This window comes from Zea mays, chromosome 8, assembly GCF_902167145.1.
Source record: "Zea mays cultivar B73 chromosome 8, Zm-B73-REFERENCE-NAM-5.0, whole genome shotgun sequence".
NCBI classification, from domain to species: Eukaryota; Viridiplantae; Streptophyta; class Magnoliopsida; order Poales; family Poaceae; genus Zea; species Zea mays.
This window is the reverse complement of record NC_050103.1, coordinates 173,229,111-173,245,558: the sequence shown is the minus strand read 5'-3', so window position 1 is coordinate 173,245,558 and position 16,448 is coordinate 173,229,111. Positions and strand designations below refer to the sequence as shown.

General features: G+C 51.8%; 1 protein-coding gene across 1 annotated transcript in view; it reads left to right on the top strand.

Moving 5' to 3' along the window:
* Nucleotides 1–220: 220 nt before the first annotated feature.
* The window catches only part of LOC103636454 (uncharacterized), a 41,821-nt gene continuing 25,593 nt past the window's right edge, over nt 221–16,448 (top strand). The window contains exons 1-2 of the mRNA XM_008658805.2: nt 221–270; nt 4,582–5,477. Of these exons, the coding sequence (XP_008657027.2) occupies nt 221–270; nt 4,582–5,477 (946 nt within the window). The remainder of the gene's footprint in view (nt 271–4,581; nt 5,478–16,448) is intronic.

Below are 16,448 nucleotides of genomic sequence, written 5' to 3'. Positions count from 1 at the left end.
GCGAGGAAAAGATGGGTCCACAAATCCCAATGGGGGGCGATCCCCAAATACCCTTCGCACACCGCTACGAAGATAGCGGCCTGCGAGATGGAGTTGGGGGTGAGGTTGTGCAACTCCACCCCATAGTGGAACAGGATTGCCCGCATAAAGCGGCCCGTCGGCACGCCGAATCCCCGCTCGTGGAAGGAGACGAAGCTCACGACGTACCCCGGCGGTGGGGATGGAGCGACTCCGCCCATGGGAGGAATCCACTCAGGTTGCTGCCCGTCGGTGAGGGGGCGAAGCAAACCTTCGCCGACCAGCTCCTCCAGATCGCTCGCCGTCACCGTGGAAAAGGGCCACGGATCGCGCGGGGAGATGATGGTCACCCGATCAGCCATCACCAAGACGGAAGGGATGGCGGCGCAAGGGGCAGGAAGAGCGGTTTTCTCTTCTCTGGTCAAAGCCTCTCGGGTTGCGAAAACCTAAAGAAAGAGGCAAGAAGCGGAGCGAAGAGCCGTCACCAGGCCCTCTCCCGGGTATATGAAGACCAGGGCGAGACCGTTTCCAGCGCTCCGCCCGGACCGGACGCGGGATTCAAAAAGTGCAAAGCGAAATAGTCGTCCCTCGAACGGCTCGTGCACGCGCAGCGGCCGCCCCGCCAACCACTCGCCCCGTCGCATTAACTTCGCGGCGGGACAGGCGGCGCCTCTGGCAGGAGAAGCGGGCGCCGCTTCGCCTTTGCCGCAATAACCGCGCCAAAAAAGGTACGCCACGTCGTTCGATTTCGTATCCTTTTCCTTTTTTCCTCTTTCTCTATCTCTTGCAACAGGGACCGGGAAAGGGGGATACCCCGAAAAGGATCCTTCCCTGTGAAGGAACCGGGCTCCGAGCCCCCCCTACTGATCAGAGGTTCGAAGACTGGCCCTCCGAGGGGTTCAACAGTCGCCTCAGATCGCGTGGGCCCTACACCCACTACTGGTCAGAGGTTCGAAGGCCGGCCCCCCGAAGGGCTCCATGGCCGCCTCAGGCTACTCGGGCTCCGCGCCCATTACTGATCAGGGGTTCGAAGGCTGGCCCCCGAAGGGTTCACAGTCGCCTCAGACGCCGAGCGAGGGATGACCAGGGGTACGTTCAATACATAACCGAGGCTCGGGCTGCGCTCCTGAGGTACCCTAGGACATTTCCGAGACCAGCGGGAGCGATCTTGTAACGGAATCCCATCGGAGGGAGGCATCGAGCCCTCGGACCCCGTCGCCAGGGGACCGGGTCCGGCAGATCACCCGCAGGTACTTTTGGGCGTGCCTCTGGGCCCCTAGCCGACCCCCAACGAACGGGGCACGGACGTCCACTCGGATTACCCGCTTGCAGCTCACCGGAGACACCATGTTCGGTGCCCATCGAGGGTAATATGGCGCACTCCCCCCCTCCTCCTTGCGGAAAGGCGACGTAGGGGCGTATGTAAAAAGCTGAGTCTGTCCCTGATCGCCCTCTCACCCTGTGCGGAGGCTCGGGGGCTGCTCTCGCAAACCCGGCTCCGGCCAAACCGTTGACAGCGTCAACATACCAGCCCGAGAGCTTGGGCCCCGACCGTGCACCCGGGCTACGGCCAGTTCGCATGAGGGAACAACCAGACCGGCCGAAGCGTTACGCAAGGCATTAAGACCTCGAAGGAGTGAAACCACTCCTCCGAGGCCTCGGGGGCTACACCCGGCGGGTGCGCTCGCGCGCACCCACCGGAACAAAATGCAACCGAGAAAGGCTGGTCCCCTTACAAAAAAGTGCGACGAAAGCCTCCAAGCGAATGCTAACACTCCCTTCGAGGCTCGGGGGCTACTGTCGGGGACCATAATTAGGGGTACCCTCAAGACGCCTAATTCTCAGCTGGTAACCCCCATCAGCATAAAGCTGCAGAGGCCTGATGGGTGCGATTAAGTCAGGGATCAGTCCATGCGAGTGACTCGATCACGCCTCGTCCGAGCCTAGCCTCGGACAAGGGCAGCCGACCCCGAGGGGTTTCCGTCTCGCCCGAGGCCCCCCTTTTTTAACGGCGGACACATCTCCGGCTCGCCCGAGGCCTTGCCTTCGCTAAGAAGCAACCCTGACTAAATCGCCGCACCGACTGACCGAGTCGCAGGAGCATTTAACGCAAAGGTGGTCTGACACCTTTATCCTGACGCGCGCCTCCCGGCAGAGCCGAGGTGACCGCCGTCACTTCACTGCTCCACTGACCGGTCTGACAGAAGGACAGCGCCGCCTGCGCCACTCCGACTGCAGTGCCACTCGACAGAGTGAGTCTGACAGGCAGTCAGGTCTTGCCAAAGGCGCCATAGGAAGCTCCGCTCCGCCCGACCCCAGGGCTCGGACTCAAGCTAAGACCCGGAAGACGGCGAACTCCGCTCCGCCCGACCCCAGGGCTCGGACTCGGGCTAAGACCCGGAAGACGGCGAACTCCGCTCCGCCCGACCCCAGGGCTCGGACTCAGGCTAAGACCCGGAAGACGGCGAACACCGCTCCGCCCGACCCCAGGGCTCGGACTCGGGCTAAGACCCGGAAGACGGCGAACTCCGCTCCGCCGACCCCAGGGCTCGGACTCTGGCTAAGACCCGGAAGACGGCGAACACCGCTCCGCCCCGACCCCAGGGCTCGGACTCGGGCTAAGACCCGGAAGACGGCGAACTCCGCTCCGCCCGACCCCAGGGCTCGGACTCGGGCTAAGACCCGGAAGACGGCGAACTCCGCTCCGCCCGACCCCAGGGCTCGGACTCGGGCAAAGACCCGGAAGACGGCGAACTCCGCTCCGCCCGACCCCAGGGCTCGGACTCGGGCTAAGACCCGGAAGACGACGAACTCCGCTTCGCCCGACCCTAGGGCTCGGACTCCGCCCTGGCCTCTGCCGAATGACCTCCGCCTCGCCCGACCCCGGGGGCTCGGGCTCGGCCTCGGCAACGGAAGACAGATTCGACCCCAGCTTCGGAGGAACCCCCACGTCGCCCGGCCTCGGGCGCGGGCCCGCCACGTCAACAGGGAGCGCCATCATCACCCTACCCCGAGCCAACTCGGGCCACAGAGAACAAGACCGACGTCCCATCTGGCTAGCCCCGCCAGATAGGCAATGATGGTGCCCCGCGTGCCCTGTGACGACGGCGGCTCTCAGCTCCCTTACGGAAGCGGGGGGACGTCAGCAAGGACTCGACCGCTCCAACAGCTGTCCCTCCGCCAGGCTCCGTTGCTCCTCCGACAGCCACGACATCATACCAGCAGGGCGCCAAGATCTCTCCGGCTGCCACATTGGCATGTACTTAGGGCGCTAGCTCTCCCTCCGCTAGACACGTAGCACTCTGCTACACCCCCATTGTACACCTGGATCCTCTCCTTACGCCTATAAAAGGAAGGACCAGGGCCTTCTTAGAGAAGGTTGGCCGCGCGGGACCGAGGACAGGACAGGCGCTCTCTTGGGGCCGCTCGCTTCCCTCACCCGCGTGGACGCTTGTAACCCCCCTACTGCAAGCGCACCCGACCTGGGCGCGGGACGAACACGAAGGCCGCGGGATCTCCACCTCTCTCACGCCCGTCTCCGGCCACCTCGCCTTTTCCCCCCTTCGCGCTCGCCCACGCGCTCGACCCATCTGGGCTGGGGCACGCGGCACACTCACTCGTCGGCTTAGGGACCCTCGGTCTCGAAACGCCGACACCTAGCAATATAGTTATTTACTTACTCCTTTTGCTCTTTTGCTGTAAAAAGTGTGTCGTTATGGTGTTCACACTGATCAAACTTTATTAAATTTGTCTCCATTTATAATCATTAGCAATATTTATATCCAAAAAAATGTGATGTAAAAACATATTAGCGATCTATCTAATGATAGTAACTATACAATATAAATTTCAATATTTCTCTATATATTTGATCAAAGTAAAATATGTTTAACTTCTTAAAAACAAGAACGACATTCCTGGAGGAGTACACTAAAAATATATTGACATTTCACAGGATTGTATCTACTGGAGCATGCTTTGATTTGATACAGCATGTTATTTAGTCACAAATGCTAGTGTCCAAGGGTCAAACATCAGCGTGATAGTAAGGGAAGCTCCAAGATAAGCTAGCTCTAAATATATTATTTTATATTTGAGAGCTAGTATTTTGTACGTATTTAAAAGAATACATGGGAATGTTATATGAGGCTTTAGAAGCTATGTGTTAAAAGTTAATATTATTGAAGAAATAACCTTTGAGCTAGTAACTACCCCTTTGTCTCAAAATGAATGTTGTTTTGGTCAAACTTTTAAAATGTTAACTTGATTTATAGAAAATATTAGCAAAATCTATATATCCAATACGTTTATTACAAAAATATATTCAACAATTAATCCAATGATACTTAATTCCTATTTGGGTACAATCACCTAGCTAGCTAAAAATTAGTTATATTACATCCACCCAAGAGCGCTAATAAGCAATTTAGTTTTTTAGACAGGTCCTCGACTAGTTGTTAGCCAATTAACTAGCTAAATTTAACAAATTTAATTTAACTTTTAGCTCAAGTAGTAACTAGTCTTGTCTTACCTAAATATTTTTCTTGCACTGTATACATAAAGTCCGTCCGGCCCGGTCCCACCCATCCCTCCGCCAACCTCGCCCGCACCCCGACGCCTCTCTCACCACCTCCGCCTCTCACATTCCCACGGAAGCTCCCCCGCGGCCCCGCGCTCCCACTCGTCCGTCGCGCCGCACGCCGCGCCTCCCCAGTCCCACCCACTCCCAAACTCTTCTACCCACGCACTCCCACTCACTTCGTATGGGCAACTGCTCCCCGTCTCCGCGGCGCCGCCGCCCGACGGAGCCAGGCTCGCCGCCGCTCGGCAGCACCGTGTCCGGCCCATCGTGACGGTCAACTCCATCTCTGTCTCCCCCTACCCGCTCGCCAGATCCCCCTCCGTCTCCACCGCTGCGGTGGACGCCGAGGACGGCGGCGTCGTGCGCGTTTACGGTTCCGACGGGTGCCCCGTCGCGTGGCGCCTCCGCGTCTCGCTCCTCTACAAGGCGGCGGCGCCCCTCCACTTCACGCCCTCAGAGGCGGCTCCACTCGGCCGCCCGGTGCTCCGCCTCTCCGCCGCCGACCCGGAGGTATGCGGCACCCCCGACGAACTGCTGCGCCAGGTGGACGCTCGGTTCGAGGGCAAGCCGCGCGTCGCGCCGCCGGAGAGGCCCCGCACGGGGTCGCCGTCGGCGGCGGCCGCAGCCGCGGCTGAGGTCGCCGAGCTGGTGCGGCTGCAGCACCGCAGCGCGGAGAGGCACCTCGAGGGCGTGGCGGCGAAGGTGGTGGAGATGGTCAAGAAGGGGAAGAAGTCCGGGAAGGGGAGGAGCGTTGTAGAGGGTGCTGAGGTCAGGAGTCTCGGCAAGTGGTACGGGGACGCAATGGAGGTGATGCTGGAGCACGCAAGGATGGAGGAGACCCTTATCTTCCCTGACATACAGAGGGCATCGTTTCCAGGTCGACTTGGGTTTGATCTTATTTATTTGTGCCGCATTGCATTATGCTCTTGATGTTCATAGAGGTTTAGTGCATTTGTCTGTATTGCTTGTTTTCACTTCTCTGTATTGGCGATTTTGAGAATTTATGAACCTGCTTACCTTTCTGCACTCACCGTTTTCTGTCGCAAAATAGCAGCGCATCTGCGTGACTGCGTCTAGACAATTGGAGCCCTGCTTCAATTCGTAGTGCTCATTATATTGTGGGTACGTTGGTTATTTTGAGGAGTCGTTCACTTGCGCTGGCGACTTTTCAGAAATCATTTCTTCATGTGTTCCTGTACTCTGGTCCAAAACATGTACGGAATATTCTCCCTACTACTGTAGCTGTACACGTCACCATTTATTCTGATTGGTAAAAGGAGTTAACAGTCTAGTTTGGCACCTCTATTTTTAAGGGATTCTAATTTTTTCTAGAAAAAATGAACTAATTTCTCTTAGAAAAATAAAAAATCTTTTAAGAAAATATTGTTGTGAAACTAGCGCTAAGGGGTGTTTTTTTGAAGAATCAGGAGGGGAGGCCCCTACTGAGGATTTTATTAAAGAAGCGAAAAGAAAACGTTAAAACTTAGTCTTTTTACAAACGTTAAAAAGCATTGAATAAGGGAGCACTACTCCTATGCCTGCCACAGACTCAGCCAATTCGGGATAGAGGTGTCAAAGTTCCCCCGCGCTCTGTGTATGATCAACCGCAACTCTTTGCTGAATTCCTGCGTACAGCGATGCATCGAATGATCTTTGTTTGAAAACAACCACTCGTTTCGGCTTTTCCAGATGCTCCAAGTCATGAGAATAATAATCTCCATAGAGAAGGGAACGTTAAGCTGGTGGTTAAGGTTCGCTGATGCCTCCTCAGGATTAGAAATTCTGGGCGGAGTTATGCCAATTGAGTTCCAGCAGGCTTTCGCGAAATTGCATCTGAGTAACAGATGATAGAGAGTCTCCTCTCTTTGCCATAGACAGTTCTCGCAAGAATAAGAATCCAGCTCCATGTTTCTCCTCAGCATATCTCTGGTATTTAGCCTATTTTTGAGCCACAACCAATAGAAGACTCTATGCTTAGGCTGACATTTGCTTTTCCATAATAGTCTGTAGATAGGGTGAATCTGCGTCTGGCCCATAAAAAATCTGTAAGCTTTTTGAGAGGAGAATTTGTCAGATCCCCAAATGTACCGCCAACGGTCATGGGCGTCACTGAGGACAATTTGCTCCCAAGACCCCTTCAGCACCAGATATTGATCATACGCTTGTTCAGAGATAGGCAAATGAAAAAAACCATCAAACTGCTCCTGCTCTTTGGTCTCTTTAATAGTCAATTTTGTGTTTTTGACAAAGGAGAATAGCTCTGCAAAATTATGCCTCGGGATGCTCTGACTCCACTGATCATCCCATAACGAAATTGATCTGCCATTGCCAATAGCAGGGATAGCCAGTCCCTTAAAGTTGGGAAGAAGCTTGATCATGCTCTTCCACCAGAAAGAGCCAATGTTTCTATGACCAGGGAGACCACGGGATAAATAGTATTTATTCCAGATGAGACGCACCCAAGGTAAGTCACTGTGATTGAAAAATTTATGCAAGAATTTGATTAGAAGAGCCTCGTTCTGGGTTTCCAAGCGAAGAACCCCCAGCCCACCACTCACTTTCCTCTGAGTAACCGCATTCCAAGCCATCAGAGGTGGCTTCTTGGAATTGATGTCATTTCCTCTCCACAGACAGTGCTTTCTGAACATGTCAATTTCCTTAATGATGGTTTTAGGTATCTTGAGCGTGCACATAAAGAACGTTGGTAGGGCTGAAAAGACTGAATTTACCAATTCCAAGTGCCCAGCCTGAGACAGAAAGTTTGAGGAGCAGGACAACCTCTTCTGAATCCTTTGAATAAGAGGCAAATAGTGTTCCTTTCTGGGTCTCGCAAGGCCCAGAGGCAAACCAAGATAGGTGAATGGCATCTCTCCAATCTGGCAATTGAAGGTACGGGACAGGATCGTCATTTTTTTAGGGAGCACGTTTATAGGGAACATATTTGATTTATTATAGTTAACCTTCAGGCCAGTAGAAGAAGCAAAAGAGTTGAGGATTGCCTTGAGGAAGAAAAGTTGCTTAGGGCATGCCTCCAAAATCAAAAGAGTGTCATCTGCATACTGAACAATCGGGAAATCCTGGTCACCAATATCCGGTAAAGGGAGCTTAAGAAGATTCCACAACCTAGCTTTATTGATGATGCTCTGAAGAAGGTCAGCTGCCAGGACAAACAACAGAGGCGAAAGAGGATCACCCTGCCTAACACCTCTCTTGCAATGAAAGGGCTTACCAGGAACACCATTGAGTAACACCGAAGACGTGCCAGAGAGAAGGATGCTCCGAATCCAGTTGATCCACCTAGGACCGAAACCTTTGTGGATCAGAACCTGGATAATCAGTTCATGCTCAACAGTGTCAAAAGCTTTTTCGAAGTCCAGCTTGAGCACAATGATCTCTTTTTTTGAGGAGTGGCATAAGTGAATGTATTCAAAGGCCCAGGGCAAGCAGTCTTGAATAGACCTCCCTTTGACGAAACCATACTGATTCTTGTGAATTAACCGAGACATGAACGGTTGCAGACGGTTTGCCAACAGCTTCGTTAGGATTTTCATACTATTGTTTAGAAGTGAAATTGGCCTGTAATCCCCCACCTTCTGAGGATTCTCCATCTTCGGGATCAAAACAATGAAGGACCCGTTGATACTTCTAAGGCAGACCTCACCATGATAGAATTTATCACAAAGATCATAGAAATCTGGAGCAATGACATGCCAACACTTCTTGATAAAATTTGTATTGAAACCATCGGGGCCCGGAGATTTATCCGAAGGTAAAAGTTTTATAATGCTATCGATCTCCAATTTAGTAAACGGTGAGTCTAACTCGTGAAGTTGCTCATTACTGGTTAAAAGTTCTGAGAGGTCAAAACCAATGCCTGAAAAGTCAGACGAACCCAATCTGCACTTGAAAGCGTCCCAGAGAAGACCAGATTTATGTTCATGCTCGAGGAAAGTGATCCCATTGTCGTCAGTCAAGGTAGCAATTGAATTTTTCCTGTGCCTAATGGTGGCATGGGCGTGAAAGAAGTGAGAGCAAATGTCTCCATCAGTAACCCACCTAATAGCCGCACGCTGCTTCCAATAGATTTTCTGAATGTTAAGCAATTCGGTCACCTTTTGTCGCAGAATTTCTCTGAAATTCCATTCCTCAATAGATAGATCCCGATGCTCTTCCATGTTGTCAATAAGCTCAATTAGCAGCTTGATGTTCTTCACCGTTTTATCAATTTTTGGCAGCGATCTCTGCCAATCTTTCAGAACTTTTCTTACATACTTGAACTTGGCAGTCAGGTTTTTAGCTTTGTCGGGTATGCTAGGGAGCCCATTCCATGTAGTTTGGAAAAGATTCATGAAACCATCCAATTCAAGCCAGAAGTTCTCAAACCGAAATAACTTAGGTTTAGGAATTCTAGACTTAAAGGAAACCAAACAAGGAACATGATCGGAGATATCTCGCGACATTGTCTTAGCATGGGAGTCCGGGTAGACAATCGACCATTCTTGAGAGATGAAAAACCAATCCAGCCTCTGAAGAAGAGGTTCCCGCTGTCTGTTCGACCAGGTGTACGTTAGCCCGTGTAGGGGAATTTCAATCAAGTCTAAGTTGCTAATTGCTTCATTGAACTTCAGCATAAGGTTAGTATCACCCCCAATCCTATTCCTGTCCTCCGGCCGGCGGATTAAGTTGAAATCACCAACGAGAAGCCAAAGTTTGTCAGAAGGCATAGAGATATTATGTAGCCAGTTGAGGAAATCAATTTTCCCATGGTGGGTACAAGGAGCATAAACATTTGTAATAATCCAGGAACAAGCCGACAAATTTGAAGTGAATTCCACCGACTGGGCATAATTGTTTTGAAAGATAACATTCCCCGAAAGCCTTGAGCTCTTCCAAATGATAACAGATCCTCCCGAGTTCCCCATCGAGGGTACAAAAGCAAATGAGTCAAAATGAGCAGGACAAAAGTTTTTAAGGTATGCCGAGTCAAAGAACTCCTTTTTTGTTTCTTGCAAACAAATAACCTCACAACCAGCATCCCGAATAGAACACCGAATAGCATTCCACTTAGCGGTAGAGTTAATTCCTCTAACGTTGTGGCTCAGCACAGACCACTCCAGGAAGTTAACAGTATTGGGATTACTCATTGAGTAAACAAGAAGTTTTTGGGGTATAACAATACCCAAACCAGTGGGTAAAGCCAGATTCAGTCCACAAGCAAAATATTAACAAAACATTAAAACAAGCACGCACAGGTGCTAGCCAAGTATCCAGAAGACCTGCATGAACCAAAAGTAAAACCAAGCACACCCAAAAGTTAATGGGGCCCACTCCGTAGCCCAGATCACCCGCTGTCCGCCTATTGTTTGTCTTGCTTATCTTCATCAGATGAATCATCAGTCTTTTCATCATCCAGATCCTTCCTGCCAACCCTCCGCTGCCCAACAGATCCCACAGTCGATTTCTTTTGCTTTAACCTATGCTCAGAAAGGTCATCCTCAGACAGGTTACAAAACCTGGAGCCCAGATTCCGCAGCACCTTGGAGGATAGCGGGGGGCATCGAAGTTATGTTGGCACATGAGGCAGTTCCTTTTTGGGCAGGCCCCATGCCTGAACCCAGCACGTGATTCTTTCAATCGTTTGCTTCTTCTGAGCTCTGACTCCACAATGATTGGTGACGACCCACCACAACCGTCAGAATCCTTGGAGATCCCAGAAATGACATCCTCCAGGGAGGAATCATTCGGACATTCCTTAGGGACCACAAAAGGGATGGATTTCATTCCCTGCTCCTGCAAAGTTGGGGGAATATCTGACAGCAGAAGGGTCTTCGACCAATTGAAAGCATCAGGCTGAAGCAGATTCGAAAGGAAAAAAGGTGCCCACTTCTTAGGGATGTCCACCGAGTGGTCAGCCGACCCAGCAGGAGCAAAGTATTTGGCCCAGAGCCTAGAGAACTGGGCAGATCTTTTTCTCTCCTCAAACATCTGGAAAACGGGGTCAGGCTGCCATTCCTGAGAGAGCATGAAGTTCATCTCTAAATTCTGAAGATGATTATTGTTAGGCTCACCAACATGGGCCTGATGAGGCAAGTCCTCCATATCATGGACATGGTCCACCTGAGGCACCGGTCCATCAACCTCCTGAGGCCCAATGAATGGGACAGCATTGATATCAAATCCATCCCCAAGCAGCACATGTCCATTCTCCACAAAATGACCATTCGGAAGGGGCGCAAGCTGACCAGCACCAATGGAGCTATCAGACGAACCTCCTGAGGCCCAATGAATGGGACAACATTGATATCAAATCCATCCCCAAGCAGCACATGTCCATTCTCCACAAAATGACCATTCGGAAGGGGCGCAAGCTGACCAGCACCAATGGAGCTATCAGACGACAAGCCAGAGTGCTGGTTACCGAGTTGTAGTTCTTCCTGCTGAATGGGTTGCTCCTCTGGCAAGATGGGCTGCGGGACCTGCTGATTGGGCTGGTCATTCACAATCCACTGGTCCCAATCTCCCTGGCCAAAGTCATCCTGCTGAGCCGGCAGCTCTCCACCCGCAGGCTCCGGAGGGAAATTTAGGTCAAGCCCTGCCGGAGGCAAGGGCTGACCCAGCCCGAAGAAGACCAGGGGGAGCTGATGGCCATCCTCGGGGGCCGGGGGGATGGGGTCCTCATCTTGAGCTTGCCCGCCAAGCATGAGTTGCTGAATAATTTCACATTGAACAGTCCAGGAGTCACCAGCAAAGCCCTCAGCCTCCGAAAAAACAATAAATTAGGGGACCTCATCAAGTGAAGTGACACGAACACGAAGCAAAGTTCTAGAGATATTACTCCGATCCTCCTCCCAGAGAATCAATCTTCCAAACGACCCAATGGCGGCCTGCAAGTACTCTGAAGAACGATAATCCAATGGAAACCCCAGAAGCATAAGCCAGCACTCATGGTTGAAAAGAAGAGCACGGTGATTCCAAGCATCATTATGACGGACCGCGGTGAAAGTAGCATCCAAATATTGCTGGGGGCCAAGCAGAACCAAATTATCCCGTTCCAGAACACTACGAAACTGCACTATCACCTGCCCCAAGTGCGAGCGCTGAATGGCTCGAACACCGACCCTACGATGCTCAACAAGATACTCCCTGACCACATCTCTGACCGCAGGGAACAAGACCTCGTGCTCAGGCAAAGGATGAATATTGATAACCGCCCAGTCCTCATGCATTGGCGGTAAACGCTGCGAGACTGACCTGACCATGATCCCACGATGCTGGACCACCGAGGCGCTGAAGCCTGGTGGGAGGAACGGCTCCGGGTCTACGCGCCGGTACGCCATTGACAGATTTTCAGAGGGTCGCCGGAGAGCCAAGAGCAAAGGAGCGGTTTGGGGTTTTGGTGAAGTGACACCCAGCGAGAGCTCCAAGGACGTTTCGGGCGCCTGTTCGTATATTTTTAATAAGACCGCCCTGGCGAATTCACCGAAGCATGCAAAGGTGGGAGGGGTCCCACCCGTCAGGGACCCGGGGGAAGGGCGGAACCAGGACCCGAAGTCCAAGAGGTGAGACGACCCCTCCAAAAGGCAATTACTTTCGAAGGAAGGGAACGAGGAGAGGGGAAATCCAAATTCCGATTTCTTACGATTGCAGAACAATTCCAAATGCCCACTGGCTTTACAAAACTGGCAGAGAAACGCTGAGGAAACCGGACCAGACAAATCCGCCCTCCCAAGGGTGGGGGGGACCGAAAGGCCAGGCCCAGGCCTGAGAGGCCCATTACGCAAAATGGGCCGCCAATGAAGCCTACGAATCCTGGGGAGCCCAGCAGTTGAATTTGAAATTGAAAAGGAGCAATCATCACGGCCCTGACGCCCGCGTCCAATCATGCTTCCGTTAAGCCTAGGAAGACCCACTGAAGGAACAAGCCAGCGATGAAGATCACGCGACGGGGCTCCCGAGGTCGAAGCGGCGATAGGAAACCTCGAGCCCCGAGCTCCTGAGGAGGATCCCAATCTATTGAAGACAGAAATCCTCGGCGCATTCAAATTTCCAGCGAAGCGGGAAGGAAGATTATGACGAAGAATTGGGACAGCGTTCGCACCGGTCAACGGCGGACGCCTAACCATATCAGCGAACAAGATTTTTTTTCTGCCCTTAACAAACCACCAGTTGGCCTTCTCCTCTTGAAGGAATAATCTGAATTCATAATTCCAATTTGGTCCACCAGAGTTCCACAAGTTGAAGAAAGCTTTGAATTCCGGACGAACAATGCATCTAGAGTTGTAAATGTGGAACCCAACATCCTTGGATGAAACCGTGAAGCGGAAAACCCGGTCAGCAAGCGAGAGGACCTTGAATCCCCTGGCAAAACCACCAAAAGCAGCTTGAAGAAGATGACCAACCGAAACCGGGTCGAGCTTGAAGATGCATCTACCAAACGAGACAACTAGCCAAAAGCCCGACAGAGAGTTCAGACTTCCAGAGCAAACAGGAGAAGAAAACCGGCGCCTAACATCAGCCTCAAATAACGAACCCGACCGGAAGTCCAAACGAGACAAATCCATCACCCAGCACGAAGAAGACCAGGCGGGGAGGGGGGGAGCGAAGAAGACCAAGAAGAGAGGAAAGGAAAGGCACAAAGTGCACCTTGCTCAGAACCTCGATGCAAAGCACACCCACAGGGGGAGCATGGCGGGGCCGCCCGCGAGAGGCGGACGCGGCGAGCCGCACCGCGAGATCACCCTGAGAGCATATTCCTGCTCTGCCCAAAAATCGAGTCACACATTCTTCAGTTGGCTTGCTGAATCCTGACGATCCTGGGCTTCCGTGTGCAGCGATCCTGGGCGGTGGCGTGGATCACGACTGGCGATGGCGGTCCCCTTTGACGACGGCGGCAGACGATGGAGTCCTGCGCGAGACGACTGGGCGACGGAAGTGTAGCCACTTGTTCGCTAAGGGGTGTTTGATTTCTCGAAACTAATTTTAATCTATTTATTTTAGTATCTAAATTGTTAAATACAGAGTTTCCGTATTTACTAATTTAGAGATTAAACTGAAATAAAATAGAATGTAATGCTGTCACACCCGGTTTTAGAAGGCAAACCGAATGCGAACCATGTACGTGCCAGGATCAGTTATTCACGTACACAGCAGTTACATAATATGGACATCATCACACAGTGCTCAAAATAGTATTAATAAGGGAAATAGTCGATTACATCATACGTCTGAGACGTCCATATAGTTCTTACAATAAATCAAAGTGCGGAAAAGAAACGTAGATAACGCGGCCTTCACAGGCAGCCGACTGGGGGGTTGCCGCTAACCCACACCTAGAACTCGTCGTAGTCTTGGAACTCCTGGAAGTCTCCTTCCACAGCTTCATCTTCGCCTGAGCAGTGGTTGCAATGCTGACAACCTGGGTGGGGGGGGGGGTTGGTGTGTAGAGCAAGGGTGAGTACACATCAACATACTCAGCAAGTATCCTGTTTGGCTGTAGTGGACTAGCTTTATGTGGGGATAAGTCAAGCAGTTGTTTTTAGTTGGTCAGGTTATTACTTACTAGTAGAAAGCCAGATTTTAACATTAACCCAAGTTATTAGCCCAATGTATCCTTTCCAAACGGAAAGAATACCACTTACCAATACCATAATCGTAATCAGAACCATCAATCTCATTGTCACCTGTACCAAAGTATCTCTGATCAAGTATCACTAATCTCTGGAGCTCCCTTGGCCGCTCATAACCGCGAGCACGGCTGATATATCAGTTTCATAACACTCTGCAGAGGTTGTGCACTTTACCCACAAGCCGTGATTCCCTCTCTGGCCCGGGCTTGCAAGACCCTTATTCACTCCCGAGGTGAATGGCCAAGGATTCACTACGAAGCCTTTACAAAGATTCCCCGGGGCTGTAGCCACCCGTTAGGTTTCCTAAATGTACCGCACTCCTCCCCAAGGGACAAATCAACCTTGGCAGAGCGAGCCGCATACACCGAGCCCCATTGACGGCACGACGGCGAAGCGAACTACACCCCGGATCCTCTAATTATTCAGCTAAGGGCACCCCATTCCACCCTCATGGTTGCACTGTTTTCCCGGGCGGTCATCCATTGAACAGGTCCTTACGGAGAGGCACTCGAGAAACCGCTCGAGTCCCCTTAAATGCCACAAGTATAATCATAAATAAGAACGGGAAAACAGCGTATCATAGATAACCACATCATGTTCATTGATTAAAGTTGAGCAATAGCATCAAACTAAGCAGTAATAATCCGACCCAAATAGGTAAACAAGGACATGGATAACAAAAAGCTAGTCAATCCTTAGGTATAAATGTGTGATGCGGGAGGTGAATTAAAGAATGATTAGGACAGAGATAGGTCAAAGGACGCTTGCCTCCACCAACCGACTGCTGCTCAGGGGCTTCTCCTGCGAATTCCTCGGGCTCTTCGACCGGATCGTTCTCTATGCGAGCGCAAACATACATACATCCATCCACATATTTAATACAAAAGAACAGTACACCATACAAGGGAACAAATAAAGCGAATATGCATCAAGTATGACATTTGACATTGCATTTGTTATGGTTAGAAAGAAACGGGAAAAGGGTCTCGCAGGGGGGTTAAAGTTTATGCACTAATGATTAGTTAAATTATGCACTCTAGTTTCAATAGGTTCCTAACAAAAGAATTCTGTTATATGCACTAGTGGGAACCTAATCATTTTAAGTTGATTAACATTGCACGGGATAAACAATTAACTAAATGAATCAACTAGCGCAACGAAATTCTAAATTAAACTTCTCATTTCCATAGCATGAACCATGATTAGTCTACCCAAAATAAGGTAATTATGATCACAGAAAGTAAATAAAATAAAATAAAAAAAAATAAAAAAAATAAAAAAACAGGGGGGGGGCGGTTGAACCGGCCCTAGGGCGGTTGAACCGGCCGGCTGGGCGAGCGGCTGGGCCGGCCAGGGGCGCGGCCGAACCAGCGGGCAGGGGGCGGCTGGCGGGCGGCCAGGGGCCAGGGGCGGCCGAGGGCGCGGCCGGGGCCGGCCAGGGCGCGGCCGAGGCTCGCCAGGCGCGGCTGGGGCCAGGGCGCGACCGGCGGCTGGGCTGGGGGCGGCCAGGGGCGCGACCAGGGGTGGCCGGGCGACTGGGCTGCCAAGGGGAGGGAGGAGGGGAGAGGGGAGAGGGAGGGAGGAGAGGGAAAAGGGGGGGGGGCTCACCGGCGATGGGCGGCCGACGGCGAGGGCGGCGGCCGAGCAGGGGGCGGCGGCGGTTAGGGCAGAGGGGTAGGGGCGGCGGCTTAGGGAGAGAGAGGGAAAATGAGAGGGAGAGAGAGAGGGAGAGGGAATTGGGGAAAAAAAGGGGAGGTGGGGGGGCGGCTGGGCCTGCCAAGGCCCAAGAGGGGGGGCGCGTGAAAGGGAAATAGGCTCAAACCTTTTCCTAAATGATTTTGGTGGTTGAATTGCCCAACACAAATAATTGGACTAACTAGTTTGCTCTAGATTATATGCTCTACAGGTGCCAAAGGTTCATCTACAACTATACTAAATCGACTGTCCGGAATACCGTAGATTATTCCGGACAGGAGAAGCTTTTTGGAAAATCAGGCCAAGCGCGGACCGTCCGCGACACCTAAATAAACCTCGGACAGAACCAATGCAAAACATGTGTCTCTACTGCGGACCGTCCGATGGAAGAGCAAACACCGTCCGAGACCACGCGCGGACCGTCCGGGCCCCTGCGGCGGACCGTCCGCGACACCGAGTTGACTTCGACCAGGAACTACAAATCAGGGACAGTCCGACTAAACCGCGGACCGTCCAGCTGCAACGTG